Source organism: Lontra canadensis, unplaced genomic scaffold (genome assembly GCF_010015895.1).
Source record: "Lontra canadensis isolate GAN:19392208 unplaced genomic scaffold, GSC_riverotter_1.0 scaffold357, whole genome shotgun sequence".
Taxonomy (NCBI): domain Eukaryota; kingdom Metazoa; phylum Chordata; class Mammalia; order Carnivora; family Mustelidae; genus Lontra; species Lontra canadensis.
The window spans coordinates 86,129-101,083 of record NW_022631351.1 but is presented as its reverse complement, the minus strand read 5'-3'; the positions used below and the strand labels follow the sequence as shown (position 1 = coordinate 101,083).

At 54.3% G+C, this 14,955-nt stretch overlaps 1 protein-coding gene across 2 annotated transcripts in view; it reads left to right on the top strand.

Moving 5' to 3' along the window:
* The first annotated feature begins 3,368 nt into the window (after positions 1–3,368).
* The window catches only part of LOC116862854 (single-stranded DNA-binding protein 3-like), a 30,963-nt gene continuing 19,376 nt past the window's right edge, over positions 3,369–14,955 (top strand). The window contains exons 1-4 of one of the 2 annotated variants that reach the window (XM_032850277.1): positions 3,369–3,546; positions 4,527–4,599; positions 4,839–4,900; positions 7,638–7,722. In XM_032850277.1, the coding sequence (XP_032706168.1) occupies positions 3,491–3,546; positions 4,527–4,599; positions 4,839–4,900; positions 7,638–7,722 (276 nt within the window). In that variant the 5' untranslated portion in view covers positions 3,369–3,490. The remainder of the gene's footprint in view (positions 3,547–4,526; positions 4,600–4,838; positions 4,901–7,637; positions 7,723–14,955) is intronic. The other variant, XM_032850278.1, reaches the window with a different exon arrangement.

Sequence of the window (14,955 nt, the reverse complement as noted above, 5' to 3'; positions counted from 1 at the left end):
CTGGGTCCGGAGCTCCTTCGGGGATGAGACCATTTTTTCCTTTCGTGGTTCCCCAACCCCTGGTACATACACTGAGTTGATATACACACAGGTTCTGAACCTGTGCTGGGTGGTGGAGACACGCAGATGACTCAGACTTCGTTCCTCTCCCTGCCAGCTCTGGCGGAGGAGACAGACAGTAAACAACGGCTACAACAAGAGGCAGAATTGACCACAGAGAGCCACTACGGAGGTTCAAACAAAATGAGACCAAGCAGGGGGATGGATGAGTTTTGCTTTGGGATTGAAAAGCAAAAAGGTCTTAGAGGAGAAGATGGCATTGAACAGCATGTTAGCCCTAAGCAATGGTCCAAGGGGGATGGTGGGGTGGGAATAATTCCCAGTAAAGACGGCAGGCCCAAAGATGTGGTCTGGCGAAGGTGGAGCCGGGGGATTCCGTGGGGAAAGGGAGGCTGGGGCTTGGGATGCTGTTTGTTTTTAGGGGTTTGGACTGAATCCTCTTGGATCACCATGTGCACCCTTGGTTGGGGTTGCTGAGTGGTCCCACTTCCCAGGAGCCTGTCAACTCTCTTCTCTCCAGCAGGCTGGTGGCTCCCTGAGTCCTTTCTTTTAGCCTCACCAGGAACCTACTGACACGGGGCCTCATTCTGGGTCAGGCCCTAGCAAAGGGCAGACCACAAAGACAGAGTGCCTGGCACAGGTTTCCTGAATGCCACTCCTCTCCTCTTGCCACATTTGCTCCCCAAGAAGGTGCCAGTCCTTTTTTCGGTGGGGGTGTGGGGGTGTGGGGATGTGGGAAGAAAACTGTAGAAGGGAAATCAGCATCACAGAACATCAGATTCTCAAGAGATATTAAAGATCTTCTAACCCTCCTTTCCCATTTGACAGATGAGGAAAATGATGTCCGGACAGGTTTGTGCTGCAGGCCTGGTGCTAATAGGGCATAACCAACTTGGTAGATAGACACTGCCATAGTCCAGCCAGAGAAGGGCAGTGTTTTCCTTTAGGCAGGACCTGACCGATACTCATGATCCTCATAATCTGTGGGCCTTGCAGACCCAAGATGAGTCAGGCTTCTTGTGAGTCAGTCTGTTGACAAGCCATCCTTGGCCATTCCTAGCCCATCAAAAATAGAAGTCCAGGGGAAGGGGATGAACAGGCCAATTTAACTAGTGTGGGCTCTAAGGTACCTTAAGGTAGCCCTATTAAATTAAACCGCCTAGGGGAAAAAATAACTGTAATTATTTTCTTCACCTCCCTCCCAACCTCCATGCTGCCCTCATTCACAAAACAACCTTTAAACTAGGGGCTTCCATACAGACAACCATAGACTAGGGTTCGGTATTTCCCCTTTTCGGTACCCTTCCCAGGCGATCTCCAGGTCCCAGCAGAGAACAGAGTGCGTCCAGAGGCATCCGTAGGGCCTGGCTGTATTCTAATTTAGGGAGGCTGTTACACTGAGTAGAACATTATTCCAAAAATGCACCGAGTCTCCTTCCTGAACCAATGCAGATCGGTTTGCTGCGGGGCATTTCTTTTAAAAGCCCCTTTTCTCTTTTCAACAGATCAAAATAAGCAAACTTTAATGGTAGGGAATTATTCTTTATTTTGTTGAAATTTAGTTCTGAGTTTTCCTACTTGAAACGTGTTTTCCCCAGGACACTGACCTATCCTTTAATTGTTTGGTGCGAGGCATGTTAGGGGGAGGGGCGTTACTTGTTTATTGGAACAGCGCAGTTAAAAAAAAAAAAAAATCAACCTAGGCTAACAGTTTCAAGGCTCCCCTAAAGATGTATCCAAACAGGCAGCCAATCAGCGCTTACACAGCTTTTTCTGCTTGACTCTTTTAAAGAGACAGTGCCGACAGTGTTTTATCACATTTAAAGAGAACCGCGCTCTGAAAGCAGTCTGAAAATGGGGGAGTCTTCCCCTATTTCGCTGGTTTCTGGTCTAAGAAGGGAGTCAAAGTGTCTACTTGGGGTTCTCAGCGTGGACAGAGAGGAGTCCGCGGCAAATAGCTGGGTCACTCTGCCAGCACCCCCCCCCATTTCCCATTGTACACCTGGGTCACTGACAATGGAAGCTTCCCCTCCCCCCAAGCCTGACTCTCATCCCCCCCCTCCCGAATTTAGCTCCATTTATTTGAAGTTTGCAGATTTCTGTGGCGCGCATTTCCACGTTGCAGGGCACCCAGGTGACGCCCCGGTACCCGGGACGGCACCGTCTCCTGCGGAGAAGCCAAGGGGCTAACTTGCCAGGGCTGCCAGACCTTAGAAATTTGGGAGCAATCACTCTCCCTTTTCTTAGCACAAGTCCCCCGTCTCCTCCCCCAGGCTCCCCAAAGCACGCCGAGGACCTCTATCGCGCGGCTCCACTTTGGGGCTTTCCAAAGTATTTTAATGATGTAGTAAAGGAGCAGCCGCGCGCCTCGGCGCCGGCTCGGGCCGCCCAGCTCGCAGCGTGGAGCCCCGGGCCCGGCACTCGGAAGGCGGACAGGGCAGGAGGGAGGGCCAGGGGCGGGGCGGCGGGGAGCGGACTGGAGTCTGAGGAGGGGGTCGGGGTGTGAGCCCAGGGGGGGGAGGGCCGGCGAGGGAGAGGGGGAGATAAGGGCTGGGCCGGCGCGAGCCGGGCAAGGGGGGGGGTGGAAAGGAGGCAAGGGGCAGATAAGTGGAGGGACGTGGCGGGAGGGAGCCGGTGGCGCTCCGTTTAGGGGTCCGCGCCCCCTCCCCTCCGACGCTGCCGCAGCGCCCCCCCCCCCCCCATGGTCCCCGCCGCGGAGAGCGCCGGGCAAACCCCCCTCGTCGCCGGGGCCAAGAGACGAGAGCTCCCCCGGCCCGATTCGAGTCCCCTCCCCACAGCCACAGAAAGGAGAGGCGCGCGCCCCCGGGCACCCCCGGCTCAGCCGCAGGAGCAGGGGCAGCGGCTCGGTGGAGGTGGCCGCAGCAGGGACTGCCGCGGCCGGGCGCTGACAGGGCGTCCCTCCCGGGCCGCCGGGCCCGCCCCCGCGCGCCGATTGGCCGAAGCTGCCATCAATCGCAGGACGTTGACGCCCGCCTCGCTTCCTCGCCCGGGTAGCCACGTTCGGTTGAGCTCCAAGTAGACCAGCGGCAGCGGCGGCGGCAGCGGTGCCGGAGGCGCAGAGGGCGGCGCAGGCGGAGCAGGGCGGGCGGGCGCGCGAGCGAGCCAGCGGGCGGCCGGGCCGGCGGGCGAGTGGCGGCGGCGGCGGCAGCGGCACCCCAGGCCGAGCCGGCGCGGGAGGAGTTCCAGGGCGATGGGGCCGCGGCCGGGGCTGACGCTTTGACAGCTGGAAAGAGCGCCGCGCCGGCGCCGGGGGGGGGGGGAGGGGAGCGCGGCGAGGAGAGCGCGAGCGGGCGAGCGAGCGAGGCCGGGGAGGGGGCCGGGAGCGAGGGGGCAGCTCGGGAGCAAGCCGGAGCGGTAGCGGCGGCGGCGGCGGCGGCGGCGAGGCTCGGCGCCCTCTTCTCCGCAAACCATGTTTGCCAAAGGCAAAGGCTCGGCGGTGCCCTCGGACGGGCAGGCTCGGGAAAAGTAAGCCCTATTTTCCAAGTGGCGGCCGCGCCGTCGCCGGGCTGCGGGAGGGCGGTGGGAGGCAGGTGGGCGGGCGGGGGCTGCTGCGCCCTGGGCCCGGCGCCGCCTGCCTGGCCCCTTCCCCGAGGCCGCGGCGGGCGACGTGGGAGAGCCCATTGTTGGGAGGCGGCGGAGGCCGGGGCGTCGGGGGGCGCCGGCGGCGGAGGGGGCACCTGGTGGCCGCGGGGCGTGCCGGGCGCGGGGGCCCAGCGGAGAGGGGTGGGCGAGGTCCCGAGTGCCAGCCTGGGCGCTCGCCGCGGCGGCCGCACTTTGCCCCGCGGGCGCGGGCAGGGGGCGCGTGGCTCCCGCAGCCCCGAAGGCTCCTTTTGTCCGCCCGCGGCGTGAGGAGTGCGTGCCGGGGGCTTTGTTCGGCGGGGAGCGCTCTCCCTTGCCTGCCCCTCGGCCTCGCCGCCCGCCCCGCGCTCTCCCGGGCGCCGCGCTGGGCAGGGACGGCGGCGCCGGCTTGGCCCTGGGCTTGGGGGACAGTTGCTTGGTGGGGAGCTGATGAGGATGGCGCTTTGCTGCCCTCTCCAGAGCGCGCTGAGCACCCCGGAGTCCAGGACTGAGTCTCCCCGGACCCTCAGAGCTGGAGAGAGAGTGGCAATGAGTGGGTCGGGAAAAGGAGGGAGGCTCTGGGGTCGGGAGGCTGACAGAGTTTGAGAGACCTAGGTGGATTTGGCCCCGATGCCAGTTGGAAGTTCAAGTTTGGGGGGCTGCTCTCTAGCTCTCATGGCTCGAGGCAGCGCGTCCCCTGGTACCCACCCCCCTGACTGCTTCCACCCGCGGCCCGAGACAGGGTCGAGCTAGCTGCTCACCTCTGGTTGGGGCCACAATGGGACAGCGCAGGCAGGGCTGGAAGCCGGCTGGCAAGGTCCAGAAGCGAGCGCCCCATGTGATCTGACGCCTTCCCTCTCTTTCTGTGCCCCTTGCCCACTTTCCAGGTTAGCTTTATACGTCTACGAATATTTACTGCACGTAGGAGCACAGAAATCTGCACAGACCTTCTTGTCGGAGGTGAGTGGAACTCCCCCCCCCCCCCCCCACCCCCCTCATCCAATTTTTTGACACCCCCTCTTCCCCACTATTCTTAGAGCCTTTGTTTTCAGGAGCAGCCACTGTGGCCACCATTTTGAATTTTTATCACCTTTTGGCATTTATTGTTAGTTGGTCTTCACAGCCTTTTGGCTCCGGGAAGCCCCCAGCCCACCCTTCCTCTCTGCTCCTCTAAGCGGTCTCTGCTCTCTGCTTTCCAGATTCGATGGGAAAAAAACATCACGTTGGGAGAACCGCCTGGGTTTTTGCACTCGTGGTGGTGGTAAGTTTGTGTGATAGTTTTGCGTGTGTGTTTGTTTTGTTCTGAGACCTGGGTCTGGGTGAACAAAGACAGGCAGCCTGGAGCAGAAGCCCACGCCTTAGCTTTTGGGCCTGGCGCAGACCAGGGCGCCTCTGGACACTCAGACTAGGGCTGGTGAAGGAGGAAAAGGACAGCAGAGGCTGGTTCCCAAAGTTTTTGCTTCTCTTTCCCCTTCTATTGAGAAGCTCCTAAATAATGTCTAGTGTTTATATAGAAACTCCTTTACTTTCCTATCTCTCTCTGGGGCACCAGGCGGGGGTCTTGAAAAAACCTTGGAGGATTTTTGTCAATTCTGCATGCTGCTTTAATTAGAGGGAGTGGGGGTGGGGTAGGGTGGGGAGGATACCAGGTCTGTTTTACAGCTGGCCTGTCCCTTCCTTTTTCTTCTGTGAGCTCCAAACCTTTAGAGAGCAGCTCTACTGGGGCCTTTCCCAGGCACCCTGAGAAAAAAAGCAAGAAGGGGCTGCCACTTCCTTTAAAGATACTGATTCAGACTGACTGGACTTTCCTCTCCTCTGTGGGCCCTCCCCCCAACCCCCAGCATCCCTGAAACCACAAAGTTTCATTTTACCAAGAACCTTAACTGGTTGGTGTTGACCTCACAGAGTGCTTGTAGTCGGTAGTTGGTAGTTGGTGGCTTTCCCTTATTTGTGACCCTTTCCCTCCTTTATCTGGGTCCTGCTGTGGTGGGACCTCTGTAGGTCCCGGTCTCTCCTTGTAGGTTTGCCTAAGAACAGGGGCTTAAGGTCAGCAGGAATGAGTCGCTGTGAGTATAAGACCTGGCTGTTTCGCGGACCGATTGGTGGAGTCTCTGGCGTCCTTTTGAAAAGGACAAGAAAGCAGAATGGCTTTTGATATTTTGGTGGAGTTCAGAAGGATCGGAGTGCCACGTCTTGGGATCTTAGCTGTGCGTTTTTACCTGACCACCAGTTCAGGTTACTGTTCCGAGTCTCTTTGAAATACGGGGGGGGATGAAGTGTCTGTTCTAACTTGCACGGAGAAAATGAGTTTTTAATTATTTCTGCCAGACTTGGAACTGCGGTGCTGTGGCCTGAGGATTCTACCTGTAGGAGTGGGTGATAGGTTTTCTGGGGTGGTTTGGGAGAGCAGTATGTGAGCGGGGTGGGTGCGTCTGACCATCATGGATTTTTGCAGAAGCTCGGGTTTAGGAGTAAAAGTTACTGAGAAGGGGGCCAGGGAGTTTGTAGTGTTCGAAATCCCTTAGCGTGTGGAGAAGTTAATCCAATGTGTGCTGCTTCAGGGGACAGAAAGGAATGTTTTTGAGCCTCTATCTGCAGCTACTAGGAGCCTCCTATTTTCTCGTTCTGTCTGATTTTCTTGTTGTGTCCTTAAGGGCCCCCCCCGCAGCCCCCGCCCCAATCTTCTCCAGCCTTGTCTCAGGCCCAGGAACGGGGAGAGGCTGTTGTGCTGGACCTGAGCAGTGGTGGCTCTGAGCGGCTCTGTCTGTGGTCTTGTTAGAAGTTGCTTCCGTGCCATTCGACACTGAGCAAATGACAGCTGAGACTCTCCAGGTGGGAGGAAGCATAGGCGCTGATTCGGAGTTGATCAGGCCCTGGAATTTGGACACCTTGAGCGAGATGGCTTGTCTGATGATCTGCTGAGTCGGTTGTTGCTGATGGGGACAGGAGCTCTAGACTTGGAGTCAGATTTATGCCCAGGTGCCCGTTTCCTTCGAGTGGTTCCCAGCCCTGGGCCTTGGGCTTCTGACACGAAGAGGCTTTCTAAGGCACCGTATTAATACCAGTGACCACCCCATTTGTGTAAGCTTTTACTGGTTGACAGATGACTTGTGGGTCTGTTCTCATGTAATACAAAGTGTTAGAGTGACTATACCAAATCTTGGAGGTGCGGGATGAGGCAGAGATATCTAGCCCTGCCCCTTGCCCCCTACCCCCACAGCCCTTTGCTGGATTGGTGGACAGGTGCCTCTATGAGGAGGGCTATTTCAACATGAAAGGACAAGATACTGGGTTGTTGACAGCCTCTCCTTCGGCTAATTGATATGCATTCTTTAGGGGTGTGGGGGGGATGGTTCTTGCATAAGAATTCCTTGGGGGAGGGCCTGGATGGGACTGAGGGGTGAGATGGGAGGGATGGGGGTGTGGGCTCTGGGCTCTGGGATTAAGAACCTGTAGGTTTCCTTTATTGCTAGTCACCCAGATGGCTCCGCCTATGAATCATAGTCCTGACTTTGACAGTTTAACCTTTTTGTGAAATGTAGCCATTTTGGTTGGGGGGATGGTGGTGAAAGGAGCACAGATGAAGGAGGCCCGGATTCTTACCCAGATTCCTACCTGTCCTATCTGGACCCCCATGAATGGGTTGTACTAATCCATCCAAACTTCAGTTGCCTCTTGAATAAAGTAGGGTTAGTTACCTCCCCTAAAGCACCACGGTAGTACAAGCAAGGTCACGGTAGTACAAGCAAGGTCACGGGTGGGAGGCATCTAGCGCACAGTAGGTGCCTCATGGCCAAGAACTAATACTCTTAGGGCAAAGGTCTGGCTTGCCAGAAGACGTTGGTCCGTTGTGTTTTCAAGCCTGAGTTTAAAGGCTGGAAATGTGGGATTAGAGCCTTCGGGAGACCCCGTGCTGTTAGCCCCGTACGTTGTGCACTTGTCGCGGATACGCGAGTGATAATTAGTAACCCGATCTTATTTTATTTTTCAACTTGCAGCGTATTCTGGGACCTTTACTGTGCAGCTCCTGAAAGGCGAGACACTTGTGAACATTCGAGTGAAGCAAAAGCCTTTCATGATTATGTGAGTAACAAATTTTTAATCCTGGCAATAATTACAGGGTTGGATAGCTCTAACTTCTTCAGTACCAGAAGCAAATACACAGCCATTTGGCAGTGGTCTTTGTTTTCTCCTGGCCTTTTTGTTCTGCCCACCTCCCTGCTGCCCTTGCCCCGTTCTAACTTGGGGAACCGTGTTTCGTAATGTGGTAATTATGCAAAAGAGTATAGATACCTATCTGGAGGATAAAATGGTGGTGTTAGGGCTCAGCTGTAAGAGGCTGATGGTTCAGAGCGGACAGTTAGCTAGCTGGGAAGGGACTGAGTCTCCTTGGTGTTGGTTTAATTAAAAAATTCGCCGTGGCCACTGCCACAAAACAAAAACAAATACGAAACTTGTGTTTCAGAGCTGAAGGGGTGGTTGAGTGAGAGCTTGGTGAAATGGACTCCTTCCTTACTTCCCAGGGAGCAGTCTTTTCCAAATTATGTTTTGAGGTGTGTGTGTACAAGTGTGTGTGTGCGCACGTGTGTATTTGTTGGAGGGCTCAGGTTGTGCCCACTGAGACCATGTGTACTTTGAAGTCCTTGGCTGGTCCATAATCTTGTGTCCAAAATGTTCTTGTGAAGATAGTTAATTTCATCACATCATAGTGCTTGCTACCCTGTTATTCATCCTCTACCTGGATGAGTTTCTTAAGATTTATGAAATGCTTATAAGAGCGACGTCTGCCGCATATCCATCTCCCATGGCAGTCCCCCTCAAAAAAAAATTAGACTCCAAACATGGGTTGGAGTCAGAATTTATGATCAGATGAAACACGATCTGGGGGAGGTGGGAGATGGAAGGGGAAGCGTCTGCAGTTCTTCCCAGCCTCCTTCCAGGCTTCATCTCCTGGTGGCCTTGTAGATGGGTGCCTGTGTGTGTGTGCGTGTGTGTGTGTAAGAGTGTGAGTGTGCGTGTGCACATGCACACAAGAGGTGGTTTATTTGGTCTTGCACTTTTTCATGAGGTCGGTAGGAATGGTCTCCAAGTTCTAGGGCATGGAAGTTGGTTTCTTGAATGTTGTCAGGGCCCACCCACTTGGCCAGGCCATGTGTGTCCCCTGTGTGCAGAGGGGGGACACACCTAGGACACCAGAAACTGGCCTAGGACACCAGAACCCATCTGGTTGATTTTCACAAGTGCCATTACCATGAATGTCTTTATGGTGACAATTGCTTCTATAGTAGACTGAGTTAGCTGCTCTGCAGGAGGCTCACTGGTTTTGAGACTACTCAATGGGATGAAATCTTGTTATGACTGAAAAGTCAATGCCCTTGGACCAGACCGCTGAGGAAGTGGACCTGTTCTTGTGCCCTCTCCAAGGTTGAGAAAGAAGCTGGCGCACGGTACTTATGGTCTGGTAAACTTTTAGTAGTAAGAGGTGAGGTGACTGGTTCTCTTGTGATGTGGTTCTTCTGGGAAAATCCGTGGTGATGATCATAGGGTTTCCTGAGTTGGAGGTTGGGGGAGGAGGCCAGAAGGAACATTAAGCATGTAAAAATAGTTGGTGAATTTGACCTTTCTACCTAGTAAAAAAAAAAATCTTCCTTTTTTTTAAAAAACGGTTAGAGAGTGCATTTCTATGTGGTCAGTCTTTGCTGTGCAAATGGTTTTGTTTTAGAGTTGTGGGGAATAGGTGGACATGCCTATTTCAGGTAAATCTCTTGATAGAGGATGTCTTTGCTATCTTCTGCAAGTCGTTGAAGAAGTTAAAAATTTTTAACTAAGTTTGGTGCTCTAGCAAATGATGTAAGGTGGTGGCAATTTGTGGTTTGGTCTGCATCTTGAAACAGTACGGGTGGCAGTGAAAGCTCACATGGGTTTGCTTTCCATACTTTATTAAGGAATGGTGGCAGAATTACATGGCGAGTTGAAATCAGCATAGATGTGTAGAAGATGCTACTAAGTGTTGAAGTCCCACTAATTGAGGCCCAGGATTCACAGATTTGGGGGAATAAAACCCTTTTCCCTAGATTGGAATCCGTTTGGTGTCATTGGCTTGAGAGTGAGGTCGCGTGGGGGGAGGGATGGAGTAATGAATGGCAACAGGGAGGGAACATCTGTATGGTGGAGGAGTTGCGGGGTGACATTGGATTGCCGGGGTGACAGAGGACCAACTGGTAAATTAAGAGAAATTTAAGACAGTTAAGAAAAGGAACGGTCTCTTCTCTTTGGCCTTCTTAGATCTTCGTGTCTTCTGTCCATTCCCATGGCTACCATCTGGTTAGCCCTCATTCCTTCTTGCTAGAATTGTTGTCTCTTTCCAGGCTCCCTTCCTCTTGTCTGGAATGCGTGCCTCTCTTATCCATTCAAATCGTATCCATCTCTGAGCTTCTTTGTGGGCTTCTGTGATAGTTTCCAGCACACTCTGATCACCCCACCTCATTATCTGTGGAGATCATCTATCTGTGTACATGGAGCCTTTGTTGGCAGCTCTCCACGTACTGGGCTCCCGTGCTGACCACTTTGGTTTAGTCTCTTGTTCCCAGCTGCCAGTGGCCTGGTGAGAGGGGGATTGTTAACTCCCATTTCGCAGATGAGGAAGCTGAGGCCCAGAGAGGTGAATCCGCAGCTAAGGGGTAGAATGAAGATCCAAACACAGTCCGTCAGCGACTCCAGGGTCGCGGCCCCTGACTGCCGAGGCTCAGCCCTGCCTGTCCGTGGCGAGTGTCGTTCGTTCGCACCTGTTCCCACTACTTTCTCTTCTAGGCTTGTCTTTCCAACCGCAGCTTATTAATTTTTTCCCTGCCAGAGGCTGTTCATCCGTCTACAGAGTTGTCCGTCTCTGTAGCTCCCACAGTACCTTGCACACAGTGCGTGCGTGCTCTTTGAATGAAGGGGTTGAGGACCTACGGGTAAGGAAAAATAGGTCATTTGGGCTCACTGACGAGCCTAGCCTAGAACAGCCATTGGCGTGTTGGAAGATGTTCCTTTGGTGCTTTCACTTTTGCTGGGTGGTCTTGAGCGCGGCCTTCTAACACTGGTTAACTAGTTACCTTATATCCTGTCGGTAAGAGTGGGCAGTAACTGGCCTTCCCTCTGCCGGTGAGGTGAGTCAGAGATTCTTCTGGTTTGTGGGGAGTCTGCGCAGCCCAGGTGCCACCCAGACTTGGTGTGGGGGTAGTGAGTATCAAGTTCTTGCAGGGCAGGGGTCAGGGAGGGGTTGCCCGGTTGCTGCTGTGGGGCTGGAACGGTCTTGGGAAAGGACCTCAACTGGGAAGATCCTGGTCTCCGCTCTCACAGGGAAAAGATTTTGTGTTCCTGACAAATTGTCTCCCCTTCTGACAGCGGGGTCAGGGGTCAGGAGATCGTAAAGGTTCCTCTCAGGTCAAAGCCAGGCTGTAGGGCCTGGAATGAGCCAGGTGACTCAGTGGGGGAGGGGCTTAAATTTTCTTTGAATTGCTGAGTTTTCATTTGAGTCAGTCTGTCCTCTCTCCCGCCCTCCCCCAGCCCCCAAACACCTGGAACGTTGTTTGTAAGCCCTGATGTTGACCACGTGTAACGTGGAGTGTTTGGGCATTCGGTATGAGAATAGACTTTTCTGAGAAATCAGTTTATCCTAAGTCAGAAGAGCCCCGAGGCCCTGGGAGGAGGCTCATGGGGACCCTGCTGTGGTTTTGGGGGGCTCTTCTACTCTCACCAGAGCAGCATTCCTCAGGGCATTGGTAAAAGGCCTTGGGGTACCATTGGGTTCTCTTAAACCCTGTTGTTTGGGGCCTGGCCTTTTGTGGGGTGGACACCTGTTCCACCTGTGTCTCTCACCTTGGCCAACTTCTCCGCTTGCTTTTCTCCCCCGGCCTGTGTGGCTGGTAGAAAGAAGTATTTTCGGTGCCTTCTTGGCTGCCAGCGGCCCTTTCCCTCGTGTGGTAGCTAAATGTGTGTTTTCTTCTTGGTGGAGAAATGAGTGGAGTAGGTGTGCCCTGGCCGTGCGGCCTCTGAGCTGGAGGTGCTGGAGAGCCGTGGGGGCTCCTTGCGCGGCTCATGTCACGGCAGTCGTTATAAAGCCTTTCAGGGCGGGCTTGTAGTTGGGCCTCATGGTGGGTCAGGGGTTATTCTTGAGTTTCAGCCCCATTTCACAGATGAGGAAACCGAGGCCTGGAGTTCAGATAGTCTGTGCAGGGGCATGTAGCGGGGGTGGGGATGGGGCGGGTGGCAGAGCCGGGACCAAATATGGATTTTTCAGGTTTTTCCTCTCAACTTTTGACAGCCCTCATTTGTGAACAGAATTCCTGCTGAATGGAGGGGAGGTGCTGGCACTTGACCCCAAGTGTGCCCGTGTATCGTCACTGAGGAAATGAATTGGGCAATGAGTCAGTCTGAAGCCCCTGAGAGGTGAACGGCGGCATCACTGGCAGAGGGGGACAGGAGCTCGGGAAGGGAGTTTGTTCTGGTACAGTGGCTCTCTTGGCAGGGAAAATGTGATAAAAGCTCTGGCCTTTCCTTCCAGAAAATACCCGTGTCCCCACAAAGGAGACTTTGTACCAGATTTCGGAAGGTGTGCAGACTGCTGCCCCTGACCCTGGACCCTCTGTGATTCCCAGGGAAGAACTTGGGGCGGATACTAGACATGGAATCCCATGACCTTGACGAGCGTGGAGCCTCAGTTTCTCCGCTCTGAAGACCTGAGGTCCCTTTCTGCTTTGCCATTGTGAGCCCCTGACAAGGAGGGCCTGGCTCCCCGCCCGCCACCGTGCCCCCAGCTGTGAGCCTGTGTCTCCAGGCTGCCAGGCGGGATTAGGCAAGTGCCCCAAAGGCCTAGGCGTGGACGTGAGCTGAGGTATTTGTGGCTCTGTGGCAGGGGTCCAGCGTCCTTGGTGGGTTTGAAATAGCAAAGTGATATTTGAGAGGGCTCTCCTTGGATGTGCTGAGCTGGGGTTCCTGCCAGGAGGGGAGTGTCCGTGCCTGCCAGAACCCTTTGGGGGGCAGGGGCGGGAGGGGGCGGGAGAGGACAGCAGTGCAGGCAGAATGGGAAGGGAAGGGCCACGATCCGCCTCTGAGGAGTGGGGGAGTGCTCTCCCCAGAGATAAGCCAGCCTAGCCATCTGCCCAGAGGTCCTGGCAAGTTCGTAGCAGTTGCCTTTGGCTCTGACCCTTGGCACCCTTGTGTGGCAGATTAAAAAAACAAAACATACACACAGTTATTTCTTTCCCCACCCGCCTTGGAGCTTAGACTTTGTGTTGCATCCTTTCTTCGGGCTCCTACCCCATTTGCTGCCATTCCTCTCACCCCAAAGGCTGCCAGACTCTTCCATCGGTAGCTAATTAAACACTAAATGAGTAACTGGAATTGCATTTTGCCAGCACCCAGGCTGTGCAGCCACCTTAATGGGTTTCAAGTGGCGGCAAGACCCCAAATTGCAAATCCTTGCCCTTTATTTCAAGGCAGGAGGTGGGGCCGGCGCAGGGGCGGGTAGAGTGGTGGGGACCCAAACAAAGTTTTTGGCAGTGGTCACTTCATTTGAACTCCAAGACCAGCCGTGTGCACGTCTCTGCATAATGCCATCTTTGTTAGCTAAGCATTTGCAAACTTGGACCAAGAGTTAGCTCTGTGGGCCACTGGGCGGGAGGAGCCAGAGACACCCAGCTCTCTCTGCAGCGTCCCTGAGGCTGTCTTAATTTTCCAGGGGAAGTGGGTGCTCTAGTGGAGACCTCAGGCCAGACCTGCCTGGCCCCCTTCCCCTGACTTTTCTGCCTGTGTGTGTGTGTGTGTGTGTTTAAGTCTTAAGAGGGAGAAGTGGAAGGGAGGTGTGTGCGCTTGAAGGCCTGTCAGCCAAGATAACAGAAATGTTACACTAGCTGTAGCCTTTATAATAGTGTCTAGGGTTTAGAGTATTTAGAAAAATTAATCTTTTTTAGCTTGGTAATAATTCTGACCACGGCACAAGTGCATTAGACGATTCACATAAACTTCTTTAATACATGTTGCTAGGAGCTTACAGCAAATAGACAATAACGATTGTTTGTTTTTGATTCGCCAGGGTAATGGGGTTTTCTGGAGCCCTGGCGAATGGGCTTAAGAAATGCTTCTCTCCCGTGTTTTTTTTTTTTTTTTTTTCCTTGGGTTTTGAATCCTCTGGATTTTGAAGGGCTTGGTCTCTGTCTGGCTGGTGGCTGGGACACACACCTAAGTTCCAGCCCTCACTGTTGGTTCCTGGTAGGATGACAGACTTTCGGGTTTCCTGCTGTGTGGGTGGGGGAATGGTGATCCCTTGGCACGAGAATTGAGTAGTATCCCCTACATAGAATGGTTGTCTCTCTGTGCCTGGTGAGTTTGTTTCTTTTGTCTCTGCAGCCCTAAAGATTCCCCCCAGACCTTTTAATACAATGGGGACAACGGCATCTTTTTCTAGGAGGGCAAGCTGACCTGAGGGAAGTGGACACTTTAATTTCCCATGGGTGCCTGCCAGTGCCTGTGCTCCCCTAATGTGCCATGGCGTCCCCCTTCCATACCAGTTGTCTTCTCTCCTCCCCACACCCCTGCAAGGGGCAGAGCGGGCAGTCCTGCCACAAGCTTTCTCCGATAAGTGCTCCCCGGAGGCGTCTGCACCCCTTATCTGTGTGGGGCAGAGAAGTCCTGTCCCCATCCCGCATGGTGAAGTGGTAAAGACCCAGAGGGGGCTTGCTACTTGACATCAGCAGAAATCAGGATTCAGATTTTGGCTCCACAACAACCCCTTGTTCCTGGGGGAGCCTCCGCTGCTCAAGGTCCATTCTCTCCATGGTGGAATAGGCACAGGGTCGTCCTGGCTCATCCTGCCGCAGAGGGGTTGAGAGAAAGGCAAGGAAGCCCGGCCAGAAGTTAGTTGTGCGGTAAGGTGCTATGTAGACGCTGACAGGGATGGACGGGGTCAAAAGCCGCTAAGTCGAGTTCCCCTGTTCGATACGGAGACTGCCCTTGCCTACCTCCCATCTCACTCAACTTTTTGATGGCGCTAGGAGTCCCAAGAAGGAGCCTTAGGAAGCGAGCTGGGGAAGGGTCGCTTTTGGGGGTGTGTGGGAGGCTGGTGCTGGTGCTGGGGCTGCTTCCTGATTGGCCTTCCTGGCTCAGCCTGAGGGAGGTGGCGGTTAGTCGGCTCCCAGACCAGGAGCAGGAATCGCTGAGGTGTGTGCGGTGCTGGTCTGGTTCACTGACTGGCTGCCTGCTCCATTCACCGTCTCACTGAAGAGCAGATGCAGCCCAGGATGGGATAAATGCTCCGAAAGTCCTCGTGCCGGA